Consider the following 14,668-nt stretch of genomic DNA (forward strand, 5'->3'; position numbering starts at 1 on the left):
CACTTCCTGCACGATTATCTCGGTTCTCGAGCCTTTTTGGGCCTTTCCTCGCGCTTGCTGATTACCGGCTGAGCGGTTCCATCTTTTCGGCTTGCTCTTTCCACGCGACGTCTTCTCGCTCAAGGACGGTTCTCCAGCGAGCTAGGGGTTTCCCAGCCGCAGACGACTCGGCTTCATGGCTTCATCTCGTCACCACAGCGCTTGGACAACGTTCTTTTCACTCGCAAATTCCCTAGCTGCAACCCAGCACAGCGCGAACTAACATAAACCAACTCATGCCAACAACGGACAGACACAAGTAGACATACCGTCTCTGATCGCCCTGCGAGCATCGGCAGTGTCTAGCAGGTTGGCAGTGCACACGCGTAGCTGACGCTCGCGTGCTCTCTGGCTCCCGGCCCGGAGACACTCGATGATGGCTGCTTCGAACTTGGCCCTGATCTGTTCTTCGAAGTCTGGCTCTTGGGTCAGCGCAGAGCCTCGCGGGTCGATCGAGAGCAAGGCAAACGCACATGATTTCGCTACTTTGACGTCGTTGGCTCGAGCGGTGCCGTACGTTATATGATCCCGGATCTTGATCCCACTCTCTAGCTTTCGTTGCAGCAAGTCGACCTTGGTGAATAGGACGATGATGTTGGCTTTGCGTAGCTCGTGATTCCGACATACGGCACTGAAGTCGTCGATTGCAGTGACCATCCGGTTCTTCTTACCCTCTAGCTCGTCGAAGCAGGATAGATCGAACAGGTACACGATGGCATGCAGATCCTCGAAGTATCGAGGCCAGACTTTGAGCCGCTAGCTAGGCGTGAGTCTTTGCACCTCGAGAAAGAGGCAGACTTGCCTTCCCGGCTGTGCCGCTCACATCATATAGCACCAGTTTCGAGTTTCGAGGAGCAGTATGCCTCGTGACTGGCCACGAATCAGTTCTCAAGTAGGATTTTCGCTCGCCCATCGCATACCTGTCGTCTCTTCGATCCCAATCGTTCGTGAACGGCACCTCAAGATATCCTCTGTGATTGTGCCGTCAGTCATGGAGGGGAGCCTTTCCACGTAAACGCACCATGACTGGGAGAGTAACGGTCCGAGCTGATGCGTTCCATGTCATCCAAGAAGCTAGACCGTGGATTCAGCCAGGCCGCGGGCGACGGTAAGCGACTTACAATCCAGGTGCATATTGGAGAAAAGGCGCATGAGCACGGACTATCTCCTGTACGATTTGATGCTCCCATAGCGCCATGATCTTCTGTGCGCTTGTAATGACAAAGGTATTTGGTTCTTGTCGATGGGATTGTAATAGATCTTGTTGATGATCTTGATCCGATCCTGTGATGTCATTTGTCGCTCGGTTCGAGAGTCCCAACAACGCATCCTGCCAGCCTGGGCGAACATAGAGCTCACCCCCATGCAAGAAAATCCAATCCATTAACGGATTTGGCCTCTGGTCTGGATCTTCCGGCCCTTTGCGGCTGAATGTCGCGAGGAAAGTTTGTAGCATGGCATGCAGTTCGCCTTTGAGCCGTGCCAGGTCGTCGTCATGTTCCTCGAGCCTCACTTCTGGATTCTCTCCCTTGAACGTGTTCATGGTTGTGTTTGATGATGATGGGTTGTGTCTGTCAAGGAACTCAAGAAGGGAGGAAACGTTGCTGAAAATATTCCCGTGTACGACATGCTTCCACGCATTGCGCTCTATTTTGGCAAAATAGTCAGCGCTCGCTCCTTGTCAGAGACAACTACGCTCACCTGAGGTGACTGCCAAGGATTCGTACAACATTCGAACTTGCTTGCAAAACGTACTCTTGCCACTACCTGATGCACCTATCATCGCCATCAGTCCCCGCTGCCTTTTGCTGTGAAAGGAACAGGTACCAAGGAGCAGCATCCGGACATCATGCTTGATCTTGTCGCCAGTATCACGTTCCTGTTGATTGAGTGCCACGTCGATTGCCTTGGAAATTTGGACCGCATTTCGCTCTTCTCTCAAGCGCTTAATCCGTGTCTCCCCCGTCTCGCACCCCCGCTCCCTTCGCAATACCTTACCAAATGGATCTTCTCTGTCGTATTTGTGTATCGAGTCTTCCCCTTGGGCCATTACTCGACCGAATAATGCGGCTGGAGGCGGGTTTCGTTATTCTTGCATGATGGGTGACTAAATATGGTCAGGTGGAGGATGTTGGCGTTTCCAAAGATAGTCAATATCCAGATAGTCTTATATCCAAGTGGATGCCACCGAAAGTGGCCGACAGTAGACCGATTCAAGCTCATACTACTTGGCTCTGAGAGGCAGACCAGACATCCTGATAACGAGGTGTGAAAAGCTGCCTGAGCATGCAAAGGATCCGGGGGCGGCAAGACCTTGTTCAGGTTGCGCAAATCGAGATAAGCGGTGCCATCGATTCCACAGTGCTGGTTCACGGAAAAAACGGAATTATTGGCGGAGCTTGGCCATGAGGATGTTCGCTTTGACACTGGCATTGAAACGCAGGCCAGTACAGAAGGAGTGACCAAAACAGTACTATCCCGCACCATCACGGCTGGTTTTAAAGCATGAGACCTGCAGCACAAATGCCGCCTGCGTAGGTAGTAACATCACCCTAGGAAGCCGCAGCAGCGCAAGGATAGAAAATCATTCATCTTGGGTTGATGGTATTCTTCTTGGCTGATCGGCTGATCAACGGGCGGAAGCGAAATAGTTTGGCGGTCAGCAAGGGTCAAAGAGCACGAAGGAATGTCTTGTCACATCGCAAGCAGTTAAGCACGGCGATTTGGGTGTAGCTGTTGCGTGAAATGTCACAATGTCAAAGAGATATCTTGGAGAGTCTGTCGAGGTAGAAAATGCTGGTGGTCAATGATCATCACGTGTGAAGGTCGAGGAGAACCCTGGCTAACAGGATCCGCGTCTTCTCCTCGACTCCCGCTCTTACCACCAGATCTATCTCTTATAGAGCCAGTCAGATCGGGCTTGCGCGGTTTCAAAATTCCCCAGGGGGCCGACATTGGATCTGTATTATCGAATGTGTAGACTGGACTTGGCACGCTCAGAACTTATGTGTCAGATGCACCCCGAGTTCCTGGGAGAAGACCTTGGGACGCGACCGAACAACGATGCTTTTCTGGAATGCTTGTTATTCGAATGGTCATCAAGCTTCCGGCGAACTCTTTCCGCGCTTGTCCACCCTGAGGGTTTTAGGGGAGCAGGTCGGCATTGTCGGCAAGGCACCCGCCGACCCCACCCGATGCTTCTCATGCACTTCTCACGGTATCGGTGTCGATCCCAGTCATGAACTCTACGTCAACCTCATATGGCTACGATCGACCTGAGATGGCTCGTCGTCGGTTACCGTACGTATTGCTCTGGCTTGTGCCTGTTCGACCTAAAGTCGACATCGAACGAACAACCACGTGAAGCAATCGCCCATGAGTCACATTAGGCTAAGAGCCAAAAGTTCGCTCCACTATGATGTGCAAATGAAGCGCTTCGGACTCCGAGCACCCAGCGAGGATTATCTCTTGGATGATAATATTCCGGCGTTGCCCCCTGTTGACGTCATTGCATATAATCCAACTTATGGTATGGTACCGGTTTCAAGGAAACGCTCAATCAACACTGTGCGGTCTCCCTGCATGCGCGTAGACCTGCCTGTCTGTGCTGTGGTGGCTGCATCCCAGTCCCGCAACTGAGCTCGCAGCTTTGGCAAGCTTGGATTGACTACAACCTTCTGTTCGGTCATTCCAAACGCTTGTGGCACCAAGTCCATGACTTTCCCGTGGTCGAATGCCTGTGCTGGCAAGGCAGGAAATTACCACCGTCATTGACTGATGTTCAATCTCCCAAGTGCCTGCAGATCGGTCCTACTACGCCCAGTAGGACCGTGTTGCTGGTGTGTACGATGCGATCTCACCTGATCATTTGAATTGTCGCTGACCAACCTTCATATCTTCTTTGGCCTCTCTCTCATTACTGGGGCTAACCTCTGCACCTTACTGTCGCTGACTGAGCCGTCCCGCGACTAGAGAGTACGTGTAACCTACTTTTTGGCGCTGCATTCGCTCAAATCATTGACACAGAACCATATCAATGATTTACTCCATGTCCACCGATGATCAATGGAGGGTGTTACATTGTCCACTGCGCTCAACAATACCGCAAGGGGTGGAGCAGGTGCCCAGCATGTCCCAGCAGTACAGATCTGCTTGCTTGTACCTCTCAGTGATCTTCTTGTATCGATTCCAAGTTACAAGGACTTTACTCGCCCCGAAATTACGAGGCTGTCATCCCCATGCGCAACACATCCAGCGAGCAGGCATACACTTTCCTGCACTGCCCGAGTGTCCCAACACGAAGGCAAAAACATTAAGGAGCCTCTTCTATGGGGACATCTGAAAACGTGTCTATGTGTGCCTGGTCGATACAGAAGGTCTCGCGATCGGGCAGAAGGCCGGATTCTTCTTGGGAATGCGGAGCTTCGAGATCGCTGTGGCTTAAGGCATAACGCACTACATTTGGAGCAACCAGCCACATATCTCGTGGTTAAACACCAGAATATCGGTGTGACCATATCGTGGAAAATCCCGCATCGATGGCGAGTCTGATGTCATGGCTCAATGGTCACTCTCTTCACCCCATGTCGTCGTGCCTCATACGCGGGGATGGTCTCTTTCATTCTCAGAAACATGAGGACGGATCTGTCACACTCCACTCTGGAATTTGTCGGTGGCCCTTCAACATTGGGGTATGTTCGCTGAGCTGCTTCTTCAGGCGAAGGTCCCTTTCCTCTGATGGCCCCGATATTGGTTCGTGCGTCAAGGAGATTCTCAAGCGTAGGAAGCAAGCAACTTACTTCATTCGCCTCGCTAGGTGATGGACGTCTTATGATATCGACGGATTCTTCGTCATTAGGAAAGGGGATCTGAGAGAGGGCGCATGTTGGAAGAACTATAGCCGTACGACAACTTTCCTCCGATCGACGGGACAATTCCGTTCCCTGGGCACATCATAGGGGCGAATGCAACAACCCGACAATGAGCATGAAGATGAGCTTCCGGGCCTGCCGGTGGAATCCATGAAGTGGAACAATGTTGGCGTCAGGTTGCCCGACGAGATCCATCCTGCCAGGACCAGAACAATCGAAAGACGGATAGAGAAGGGGTCACGATTAGGCGCATAGGAATCTGTCTTGATCTCCTCCGCAGATTCAACTTATGGCGTGAGAACTTGGGCCATGATTACTGGAAATGGAGAGTTTCCCACATCCTCAGAGTGGTCACCCACCCGAACAACATTGTGTTTGTATAGCTGTCATGCCATTTCCAGAGCAGCTTTCTTGATCGCAGCCCATCATGTTCACCCTTGAGGTACTCGATAGGAAATTCCATCACATAAATGTATCGACTGGAACAGAAACGGATCAGGCGTTTCTTAAATTCGTTAGTGAAGGGGCAGGCCTAATACCTTCATCGCATTCGCCTGATGACAGGCGGATCCTGGTCTATGTTTCCCTCATAGGAATTGCGGGTTCTAGCTTTGGTTGTGGCAAGGTTAACCTGTGGGAAGGGACGAAGTTCTCCATCGTTCAGGCGGGTCATTTTTTTGGCGCCAAACTGACGCCCCACGCACACCATTCCCATACCAAGGGGACCTCGGAAGGGTTTCAGGTCTTAGCGTCCTAAGAGACACCTCCACCCTTTTTCTGAATCCATCTGGTTGGCTATCACTTGCGGTCAATCTGTCGCCGCTTCCGGTACACATACAAGCCAGGTGCTGGCGCCGCCCATACTACCCAACAGAAGGAAAACTCACCTTCTGATAATGGCATTCTTTCCAAGAGCGAGAAATTACGAACTGAGTAGTCCCAGAACTCTCAAAGACTCACTCGTATGCAGAGGTTTGAATCAACGCTGTCCAAAAATGGGAAACGCGCAGTCACGTTGCTTGGAGGAGAGGACCCAACGTCAGCGTGTAGAAACACGTGACCCCAGTACAAAGAGACGTGTTAAGGTGTTGCTCTCGTATTCTTTCGTCTTGCGATCAACAGGCGACACACAAAGCCGAAAGATCAGATGACCGAAATCGCCGAAATCCCTTTCATAAAAGCCATTCGCGCTGACTCAGCTTCGTCGCTTGTCCATATGCCCCAACGTCGCGAAGTCAAGAAAACTTTTTGCTTACTAAGACGGCACCCTACAGTGGACCGATTTCGGTTTACTAATGTACAAGTATCGGTGCTATATAAAGGGGAAAAGGTTGCCTGGACTTGACCAACGTGTTACAATGTCGATCCTTCCTAAGATTGTCGTTATTGGTGGGACCGGAGCCCAAGGCGTTCCTGTCTGAAAGTGGAAAGTATGAGGTCGTCGTCCTCACACGCAAGAGGTCGAGTGAGCAGGCACAAGCTCTAGCAGCACTTCCTAGAATCTCCCTATTCGAAGGGACCTACCTACAGGAAGCCGATCTTTGGGAAGTCTTCAAGGATGCATACGGCGCTTTCGTTAACACGGACGGATTTGTGATTGGCGAAAAAGGCAGAGACGTTTTGGGGTATGCGGATATTCGAAGTGGCAGTTGCCCAAGGCGTAAAACACTACGTCTGGGGTAATATCATCTACCACACCAAGCTCGGCGGGTACAATCCAAAGTATCGGACCGGCCATACCGATGGGAAGGCTCGCATTGGAGGTGGGTCGTAAAGTGTTTCTATGAATAGCGTTTGACTGAGCAGTAACACAGAATGGTTCCTTGCCCAGAAGTTGGAGGACGTTACCATCACACTCTTTACTACGTGCCCCTACGCCAATATGTTGTGGGATGGCCAATTCAATCCGACAAAAAACGAGGATGGTTCATTCACATTCTACTCTTCGATTGGTGAGTCGAGGAAAAGATTCAGCGCATGCATACTGACAGCAGATGGTAGGTGACGGCATGGTTCCTCTCATCGCGCTTGAGGATATCGGCCCCTACATCGACTGGATCTTCACCCACAGAGAGCGGGCTAGCAACTTGGATCTCGACGTGGTGACCGATATTGTGCAATATCCCGCGATTATCTCTTCTTTTGAAAAAGTCACTGGGAAGAAGACACATTGGAACGACCTTCCATATGAGGAGTTCGCGAAGATACGCGGCATGACGGACGATATTCCAGCTGCGTGGGCCCACACGACGGGCGAGTACAACGATCCAAGTGGGATGAGCGTCAAGGACAACTGTAAAGGATGGTGGAACGTTTGGCGGGACGGTCTATTTACGTGGGATAAGGTAGATGTGGACTTGTTAGATGAAATCCATCCGGGCAGGATCAGGGGCCTTGAGGAGTGGATGAGCAAGGTTGGGTATGATGGAGAACGGAAACCGTTCCTGAAGGACAGGATCGATACTGGTCACCGCCTGAAATGACAGATATGTTAGTGTGCTGAAGTAGAGTGGTGGACGGTGTGCGGTAGAGACGTGCAATGAAAACAGTCGCGTCGGACCCTTGAGTGACACGTCGACGAGAGAATGGTGAATAACTGACTTGCACTCTTCTTGGCACGATGTCCCTCATCTTCACATGCATATGTGTCGCTCCTAGATGATATGGCAGTAGAAAGAACACATACCCGACCCAGGCGGGAGATCACTATCAACGTGACTTGTAGAGAGGCTTGAGAGATCTGTTTCGAGAAGCATGACGGGTGAGTAGGTGTTTGGCTGCACGAACCCAAGACTGATTAACTTTCAGGACTATGTTGAGAATACACCTGAATGTCTGGACGATTAGCACGATGATTAATAGATGAAGAACGTTTTTCTGAGGACGAGGACGCGTCACTGAACCTCAAGCCATGATCTGCCCCACGTTCAGGTGCAACGGAGAAGTGTTGGCTGACATACTACTACAGGAGGACCGGGTATCAGCATGGATAGAATCAACGGGACCGCCTTTCTATCGTCTCGAGGAACATGGCTTTGTCGCATTACCCACGGTGAAATGAACCACCGAGCGAACTACCGAATGCTCTTTGGCTGACTAAGCTTCTGCTTGGCGGACGATTCAACAATGAACTTGTCGAAGACATTCCACTCGACGCTGACTAAGTCAACTACGAGGAAGTTTTCTCTTATTCGCCAATGCGAGTGAATCTCGATGTATAAAAACCATGATTGTTGACTGGCAACAAAGCCCAGCAACACATCGCAATGTCGACTCTCCCAAAGATCGTAGTAATTGGCGGAACGGGCGCCCAGGGCGTTCCAGCAGTACAAGGTCCGTTCCTTCTGTTGATTGGTGCAAGCCCTTGGTTCTGAACCTTGATACAGCATTGTCAGAGAGTGGCAGGTTCGAAGTAGTTGTTCTTACTCGCAACAAGTCCAGCGAGTCCGCACAGTCTCTCGCGTCTCTTCCCCACGTTTCCCTATTCGAAGGTACCTATCTCAAAGAATCCGACGTATGGGCTCTGTTCAAGGACGCCTATGGAGCCTTCGTTAACACCGACGGATTTGTGATTGGCGAGAAGGCCGAGATTTTCTGGGGCATGCGGATCTTTGAGATCGCTGTGGCTCAGGGCGTGAAGCACTACGTTTGGGGCAACCTGTATTACCTGACTAAGCTCGGACACTACTATCCTAAGTACCGGAGTGGACACATGGACGCCAAAGCCCGAGTTGCCGGTAAGCAGATTTCCAGTTTCGCGAAACGGCTACTGATTGATTGCGCCAAAAGAATGGCTCCTCGCTCAGAAGCTGCCGAATATCACAGTCACCCTCTTCACCACGTGTCCATATGCCAACATGTTCTGGGACGGCATGTTCCATCCTATCAAGATGGAGGACGGGTCGTTCGTCTTCCACTCGTCCATAGGCAAGTCGTCACAATAACCTCACTGGCACATTCCGCTAATAGTGTGTTAGGGAACGGTCATCTTCCGCTCATCGCGCTAGAAGACGTGGGTACATATGTTCAGTGGATATTCGACAACAAGTCCCGAGCTGACAACCTCGATCTCGTCGCTGTGACCGACATCCCGGACTATCCGACCATCATCTCTGCTTTCGAGAAAGTGACGGGGAAGAAAGCGCACTGGGTCGACCTGCCTTACGACGAATACGCGGCGATCCGCCAGCTCAAGGATGACGTGCCTGCTGCGTGGGCGCACGGATCGGGAGAGTATAATGACCCTGCGGGGATGAGCCTCAAGGCCAATTTTAGTGGATGGTGGCAGTCTTTCCGGGATGATACATTCGGGTGGGACAAGGTAGACACTAAGCTCTTGGATGAGATCAACCCCGGAAGGATTAGGAGCTTTGAGGAGTGGTGCAGGAAGGTGGGGTACAATGGTGAGAACAGGATCGTGCTGAAGGATAGGAAGGACAAGAGCTTTTGGGAGCGGGTTTGAGCTTCGGTAGCAGTTCTGTAAACGCTCCGCTGAAAAACAGTGCCAAAGAAGCGTTCCTCAATAAATCATATGTGTTTTCATATTTCAGGAAGAGCACTCGCGTCATCGTCCCATCCAGTTCATATGCATGGCTTCCCATCTCCGAGCGGAATTTTATGACCCGTGCGGTGAGTCACCCTGACGATACCAAGTTCCCCCTCACGCGCTCCCCAAACGACACACACCTCAACCCGACTCATACAATCACTCCAACCTTCTAGACCCGGCTCCACTCTATCAGAGCTCCGTCAAGCAGTGGAACATGCACATTAGAGGTAGTGTAACGGGAACACACTCTTGAGAGAAGATTGAGGGATCGGAGTTCGACTCTTCGCCTCGGAATGCGATCCTTTTTCTTTTGTGAGATTTATCTCCCAGGCGTTGAAGAGCCGCCATCCGACTCTCTCTATTCTTGTTGATTTTTGCGCTGCCCGGACTGGCGTGGGGTGATCCGACTGAAAAGTTCGGAGATGTCAACTATACGTGTTCACCAGTCTATATACGCGTGGGGAGAGAACCCTCCGATTGCTACCCTCTTCGTGGTTAGCCCATCCCCTATCGTGGTTTGATTTCGTATGATAGAGGTGAGACGTACAACTTCAGAGGACGACCCACCCACAGCTGATCACGTGACCGCATTTATTGAGCGACTGTTAAGACATATCGTACATGCTAGGGTAATATATCTCGGCAAGTATCAAGAAAACAAGCTCAGTCCATCTCATATAATCTCATCTCATCTACGTCTCCCACCGCTTGCACCGCTGGGAGCGGTCAGCGATACGACTCATAACTGGGAGGCACGGGTGGTCCAGGCATCGGCATCTGCACCCCTGCTTGCCCCTGCGGTTCCCCACCAAGATTATGCCTAATAGCGGCATACGGGTCCGCATACTGCATCGTCCTGCTGACCCCCTGCGCAGGTGGTGCGTACCCCGTGGGCGCCGGGTCGGAAAAGGCGCCGTACGTGTCCATACTGGGTCTTGCAGGCGGGTCGTACCTTCCCAAACTGGGCTGATAGGCCTGGTCATGGAATGGGGAGATAGCGTCCTCTTCGTCTGTCCTTGAATGACGGTCTGAGGGGGTGAAGGAGGGCTTGCCGCTTAGCTCATCTTCGGCGTCTCGAGCATCGAACGCTTCTTCTTCCGGTAACGTGCCTACCGGGGGTGCGAACGGGGGGTCTTTAGGTCTCAAGCCCTTGGTCTTGCGCCATTCTAGTAGGGCTAGGGAGAGGGAGACGACCCATCCGACGAAGCACATCCAGAAGAAGGCTGCGCCGGCTTTTTTCGTTGTGCACCATCCGGAGAGGGAGGACTGGAAGTCTTTTCCCAGGGAAGCGTGTGGGTCTTGCGTAGGGTCTTTGCACCCCGGTTCTGTCCAGGCTGAGATGGTGGTTATGAAGCTGGGTAAGGAGTGAGTGTGCGTTCAGAGCGCGGGTGAAACGGAAGGTATGCACCTGATTAGCAAGAGCCAGATTGTACCCGCAACGTTGAGGATGAGCTTGACGCGGATCTCGTTCAGCGGCCGGGCGAGGGCTTTGAGTCGGTCGTATTTCCAGTATACGAAGGGTACTACGAGGAGGTAGATGGAGAGGATGAGCGCTGTGACCGCAACGAATATCGCGAACCCGGATAGGAAGGCTGTGGGATGTGAGTGCTAAGTTCTCGGGATGGGAGCAAGGGACGTACAAGGGCCAACCTTCCACTGAGCCTGGAACGCGGCTGTAGATGCGAAACAGCACATGGCGAGGAAGACGAAGAATGCCTGGGCGGCATGAGCAGAGATAGTATAATTCGTGTAGGGCGGTTTCTCGTTGTAGTCTTCGTCTGGCTGGAATCCTGGTGCGAGGCGAGCGAGCCGCCGTGGTGGGGAGGATGAAGAGGTGATGCGGTCCTTGAGGTCTGAGAAGACGCCCATTATGTTTTGAGGATGGGGGGATGATGGTGTTGCGATGTGATGGTGGGGTGGGTGCTGGCGAGGTGGTGGTTGTGTTTTGAGGGATGCGGACTGTCAGGTTAAGAGCGAAAATGTGTCGTGGAGTACTGCCAGAGTATACCAGAGTTGACCGACGCGGTGCTATAGTGCCAAGATGATGCTGAGTGCGTTGAAACTCGCAGTAGGTGGTGGCGCATGCACAGCAGAGGCGCCTCCGTCGCGACACCGAGAGGGACACCGACGAGGTAATTCCTCCGATGACCCTACAATGACCCCTCGGGCGCAAATCCCCCCGAATAAGGAAAGCAGTAGCTGTGGTAATAGAAGCACGTGCTTCCGGTCAATCCAACAACGCGTTTTGTGAATGTTTTGTTATTAGAACAGACCTTTTTCAAAAGACAAGCTGGTTGGCATTGTGTATGGTATCTATTATTTTCAAAGAACTGCTGCAAAATTCATTGCCTTGCCGTAAAAGTCCGGTGTTTCCTCACCTATGTTTACGATGGTGAAAATCGGTGAATTATTATACGAGGCATCCATGCAGAATTAATTTATATACTGTAACATAACTAATGAAAAAACAAAACAAAGCTTGCGAATTAATTGTCGGAACATGCTTTATAAACCAACACGAAGAGACCGGACCCTAGTGCATCTTGAACTGCTACCACCATTTTCCTTAATTGAAAGGTCCGTGGTTGCTTAGGGCAGGCTTGGAGTCATTTCACGGATTTGCGCCCGAGGGGTCATTGTACGAATTACCTCGGACACCGACACTCAGTACAGCCACTAACACAGCCACCAGAAGCATGTATTGTCAGTCAGGGTTCATACAAAAAATGATCGGATTGGTGAGTGATGGCACTCCTCTTTCGCAATCTTCGTGCACATATCGTATTTGGCGCAAATACAGATGTGGGAAAGACCATACTCACTACGCTGTTATGTCGTGCCGCTGCGCAGCGTACACAGGCCGGGGATAGGGTACACTACCTCAAGCCTGTCAGTACAGGACCGATAGAAGAGGCAGACGACGAGTGCGTGTTTTTCCTTCTTGTTTGGGGGAGGGAGAGTGCTGAAATGGGACAGGCACGTAAAGAGATTCGCCGGCGGTCACGGGAATATATCCACCGCCTGTCTGTACAGATATGACGATCCCGTGAGCCCGCATCTCGCAGCCCAGCGATCGCATACCGTACGCCTTCCCCTCTCTCCCTCTCCCGCGCTCACGCCCTGCAGATCCCGACCGACGTCCAACTAGCAGATTCCATCCGCAGAGATCTGACATCTTTCGCCTCCAACCACACGGGCGAAGCATGGGCGTTCCTCGAAACCGCCGGGTCTCCCCTCTCCCCTTCCCCCAGCTCTTCTCTCCAAGCCACCGCCCTCCGCCCACTGCGCCTCCCGGTGGTACTCGTCGCTGACCCCCACTTGGGAGGGATAGGCACCACTCTAAGTGCTTATGAGAGTCTGGTGATCAGGGGGTGGAGCATACTCGGCGTCGTTGGTTGGAAAGAGTCTAAATGGGGGAACCTGGAGTTCCTTCGCCGCTGGTTCGAGCGTGAGACCGCGAGCGGAGGAGAACAAGTTGGTGTGTGGGAGCTTGAGGCCCCTCCTCCTAGGCTCGAGGACAAATCAGAAGACGCACGTTCGATGGAAGGGTACTATTCTTCCCTCTCTTCCTCTGTGCAACCGCTCCTTTCCTCCCTCGACGAACGACATCAATCCCGCCTATCAGAACTGGACTCCATGGACGCCCGCACGAGGAACAGTGTCTGGTGGCCGTTTACCCAACACGGTCAAGTCAGAGAAAAAGAAGTGATGACGATAGACAGCGCCTCAGGGGACTTTTACTCCGTCTACCGCTCCTCCTCCACGTCACCCCAAACACCGACCGACCCCAGCCTTCTGCAACAAGTATACGACGGCTCTGCCTCCTGGTGGACCCAGTCCCTGGGTCATGCTCACCCCTCGCTCGCTCTAGCAGCAGCGAACGCAGCAGCAAGATACGGCCATGTGATCTTCCCTTCTTCAACTCATGCGCCTGCGCTCGAGCTTGCAGAGCGCCTCTTGCGCGGGGAGGGAGAAGGCTGGGCGGACAGAGTCTTCTGGAGTGATGATGGGAGCACGGGGGTCGAAGTGGCGCTCAAGATGGCAACTCGGGCTGTCCAGCTGCGGATGCTTCAGGCGGCTTCTAGCACTCCAACAACCATAGACAACAAGTCGAAGGACTTGGGGAAGGAACTAGGCGTCATCGGCCTCAAGGGGAGCTATCATGGAGATACGATCGGGGCGATGGACGCTTCCGAGCCTAGCGACTACTCGCTCGCCGTGCCCTGGTATCGCGGACGCGGGTTCTGGTTCTCTCCGCCTGCCGTCTCCCTCCAGCGTTCCTCAGCAGTAATTACCATCCCAGCTATCGATCCCGAGTCCCCGTCCAAACAGGAGAAGGTAGAGCATTTCGCCAGCCTGCAAGAGATATACGACGTCCCATCCCGTCTCTCTTCCCCTCTTGCAGGACACTACAGAACGGAGATCGAGCGCACTCTGCGCCGGTGCGTCGAGCAAGGCCAGAAATTCGGTGCGCTACTGCTCGAGCCCCTACTTATGGGCGCAGGGGGGATGATCTTCGTCGACCCTCTGTTCCAGCGCGTGCTAGCCGATGTCGTCCGATCGGGCTCTTCCTACCTGGGCACTTCCCTTCCCCCCACCTCCGCTTCTTCCAACTCCAACTCCAACTCCAGCGCCGACTCCAGTGCCGAGTACCAACCATGGACAGGCCTCCCAGTAATTCACGACTCGGTCTTCGTCGGCCTCTCCCGGCTCGGGTGTTCCCCGCGTCATATCCTCCAGTCCAACCCCGACATAGCCGTCTACGGTAAGATGCTCACCGGCGGTCTAGTACCAATGAGCGTCACCCTCTCCTCTTCCTCTATATTCTCCGCTTTCCTAGGCGACAAAACTCAGGATGCGTTACTTCACGGGCACAGTTATACGGCTCATCCGGTAGGGTGTAGCGTCGCGAACCGCGCGCTGGTACTGATGGAGGGGGTGAAACGCAGCCCAGAGTGGGGGGGAGCACAGCGTGCTTGGGTGGAAGGTTCTCGTCCCGCGGCTCAGGCACAGGCAACTGCTACTGAGGGAGAGCAGGAGGGGAAGAGGGGCATATGGAGTTTATGGGAATTGGATACCCTCATGAGGATATCGGAACTGCCTTGTGTAGAGCGGACGATGGCGATGGGCACTGTATTAGCCATAACGCTCCAACTTCCCGGTTCAGGTTCGTCCCCCCCCCCCCCCCCCCCCCCCCCCCCCCCCCCCC

General features: G+C 52.9%; 5 protein-coding genes across 5 annotated transcripts in view; 3 read left to right on the forward strand and 2 right to left on the reverse strand.

Moving 5' to 3' along the window:
* Nucleotides 1–61: 61 nt before the first annotated feature.
* Nucleotides 62–2,089, reverse strand: DACRYDRAFT_104763 (P-loop containing nucleoside triphosphate hydrolase protein; the record flags this gene model as incomplete). The annotated part of the gene is made up of 9 exons (XM_040767974.1): nucleotides 62–171; nucleotides 309–455; nucleotides 513–795; nucleotides 863–909; nucleotides 960–1,010; nucleotides 1,061–1,113; nucleotides 1,161–1,686; nucleotides 1,741–1,815; nucleotides 1,867–2,089. The coding sequence occupies 9 exons, from the start codon at nucleotides 2,087–2,089 to the stop codon at nucleotides 62–64; spliced, it is 1,515 nt and encodes a 504-aa protein (XP_040631765.1).
* A 4,448-nt stretch (nucleotides 2,090–6,537) lies between these two features.
* On the forward strand, nucleotides 6,538–7,393 carry DACRYDRAFT_98644 (uncharacterized protein; the record flags this gene model as incomplete). The annotated part of the gene is made up of 3 exons (XM_040777539.1): nucleotides 6,538–6,673; nucleotides 6,725–6,862; nucleotides 6,912–7,393. The coding sequence occupies 3 exons, from the start codon at nucleotides 6,538–6,540 to the stop codon at nucleotides 7,391–7,393; spliced, it is 756 nt and encodes a 251-aa protein (XP_040631766.1).
* Nucleotides 7,394–8,176: 783 nt separating this feature from the next.
* On the forward strand, nucleotides 8,177–9,372 carry DACRYDRAFT_87113 (NADP-binding protein; the record flags this gene model as incomplete). The annotated part of the gene is made up of 4 exons (XM_040776798.1): nucleotides 8,177–8,243; nucleotides 8,297–8,647; nucleotides 8,700–8,837; nucleotides 8,888–9,372. 4 exons carry the CDS (start codon nucleotides 8,177–8,179, stop codon nucleotides 9,370–9,372), a joined length of 1,041 nt encoding a protein of 346 aa, XP_040631767.1.
* Nucleotides 9,373–10,082: 710 nt separating this feature from the next.
* Nucleotides 10,083–11,330, reverse strand: DACRYDRAFT_20477 (uncharacterized protein; the record flags this gene model as incomplete). Its single annotated transcript, XM_040771941.1, has 3 exons — nucleotides 10,083–10,813; nucleotides 10,868–11,051; nucleotides 11,100–11,330. Coding segments are annotated over 3 exons (1,043 nt in total), but the record flags the coding sequence as incomplete, so codon positions are not given.
* An 874-nt stretch (nucleotides 11,331–12,204) lies between these two features.
* DACRYDRAFT_75853 (uncharacterized protein) overlaps nucleotides 12,205–14,668 on the forward strand; it is a gene marked incomplete at its 5' end in the record, with an annotated part of 3,431 nt that continues 967 nt past the window's right edge. The window contains 4 exons of the mRNA XM_040776162.1: nucleotides 12,205–12,383; nucleotides 12,436–12,541; nucleotides 12,586–14,439; nucleotides 14,488–14,626. Of these exons, the coding sequence (XP_040631769.1) occupies nucleotides 12,205–12,383; nucleotides 12,436–12,541; nucleotides 12,586–14,439; nucleotides 14,488–14,626 (2,278 nt within the window). The remainder of the gene's footprint in view (nucleotides 12,384–12,435; nucleotides 12,542–12,585; nucleotides 14,440–14,487; nucleotides 14,627–14,668) is intronic.

This window comes from Dacryopinax primogenitus (genome assembly GCF_000292625.1).
Source record: "Dacryopinax primogenitus strain DJM-731 SS1 chromosome Unknown DACRYscaffold_3, whole genome shotgun sequence".
NCBI lineage: Eukaryota > Fungi > Basidiomycota > Dacrymycetes > Dacrymycetales > Dacrymycetaceae > Dacryopinax > Dacryopinax primogenitus.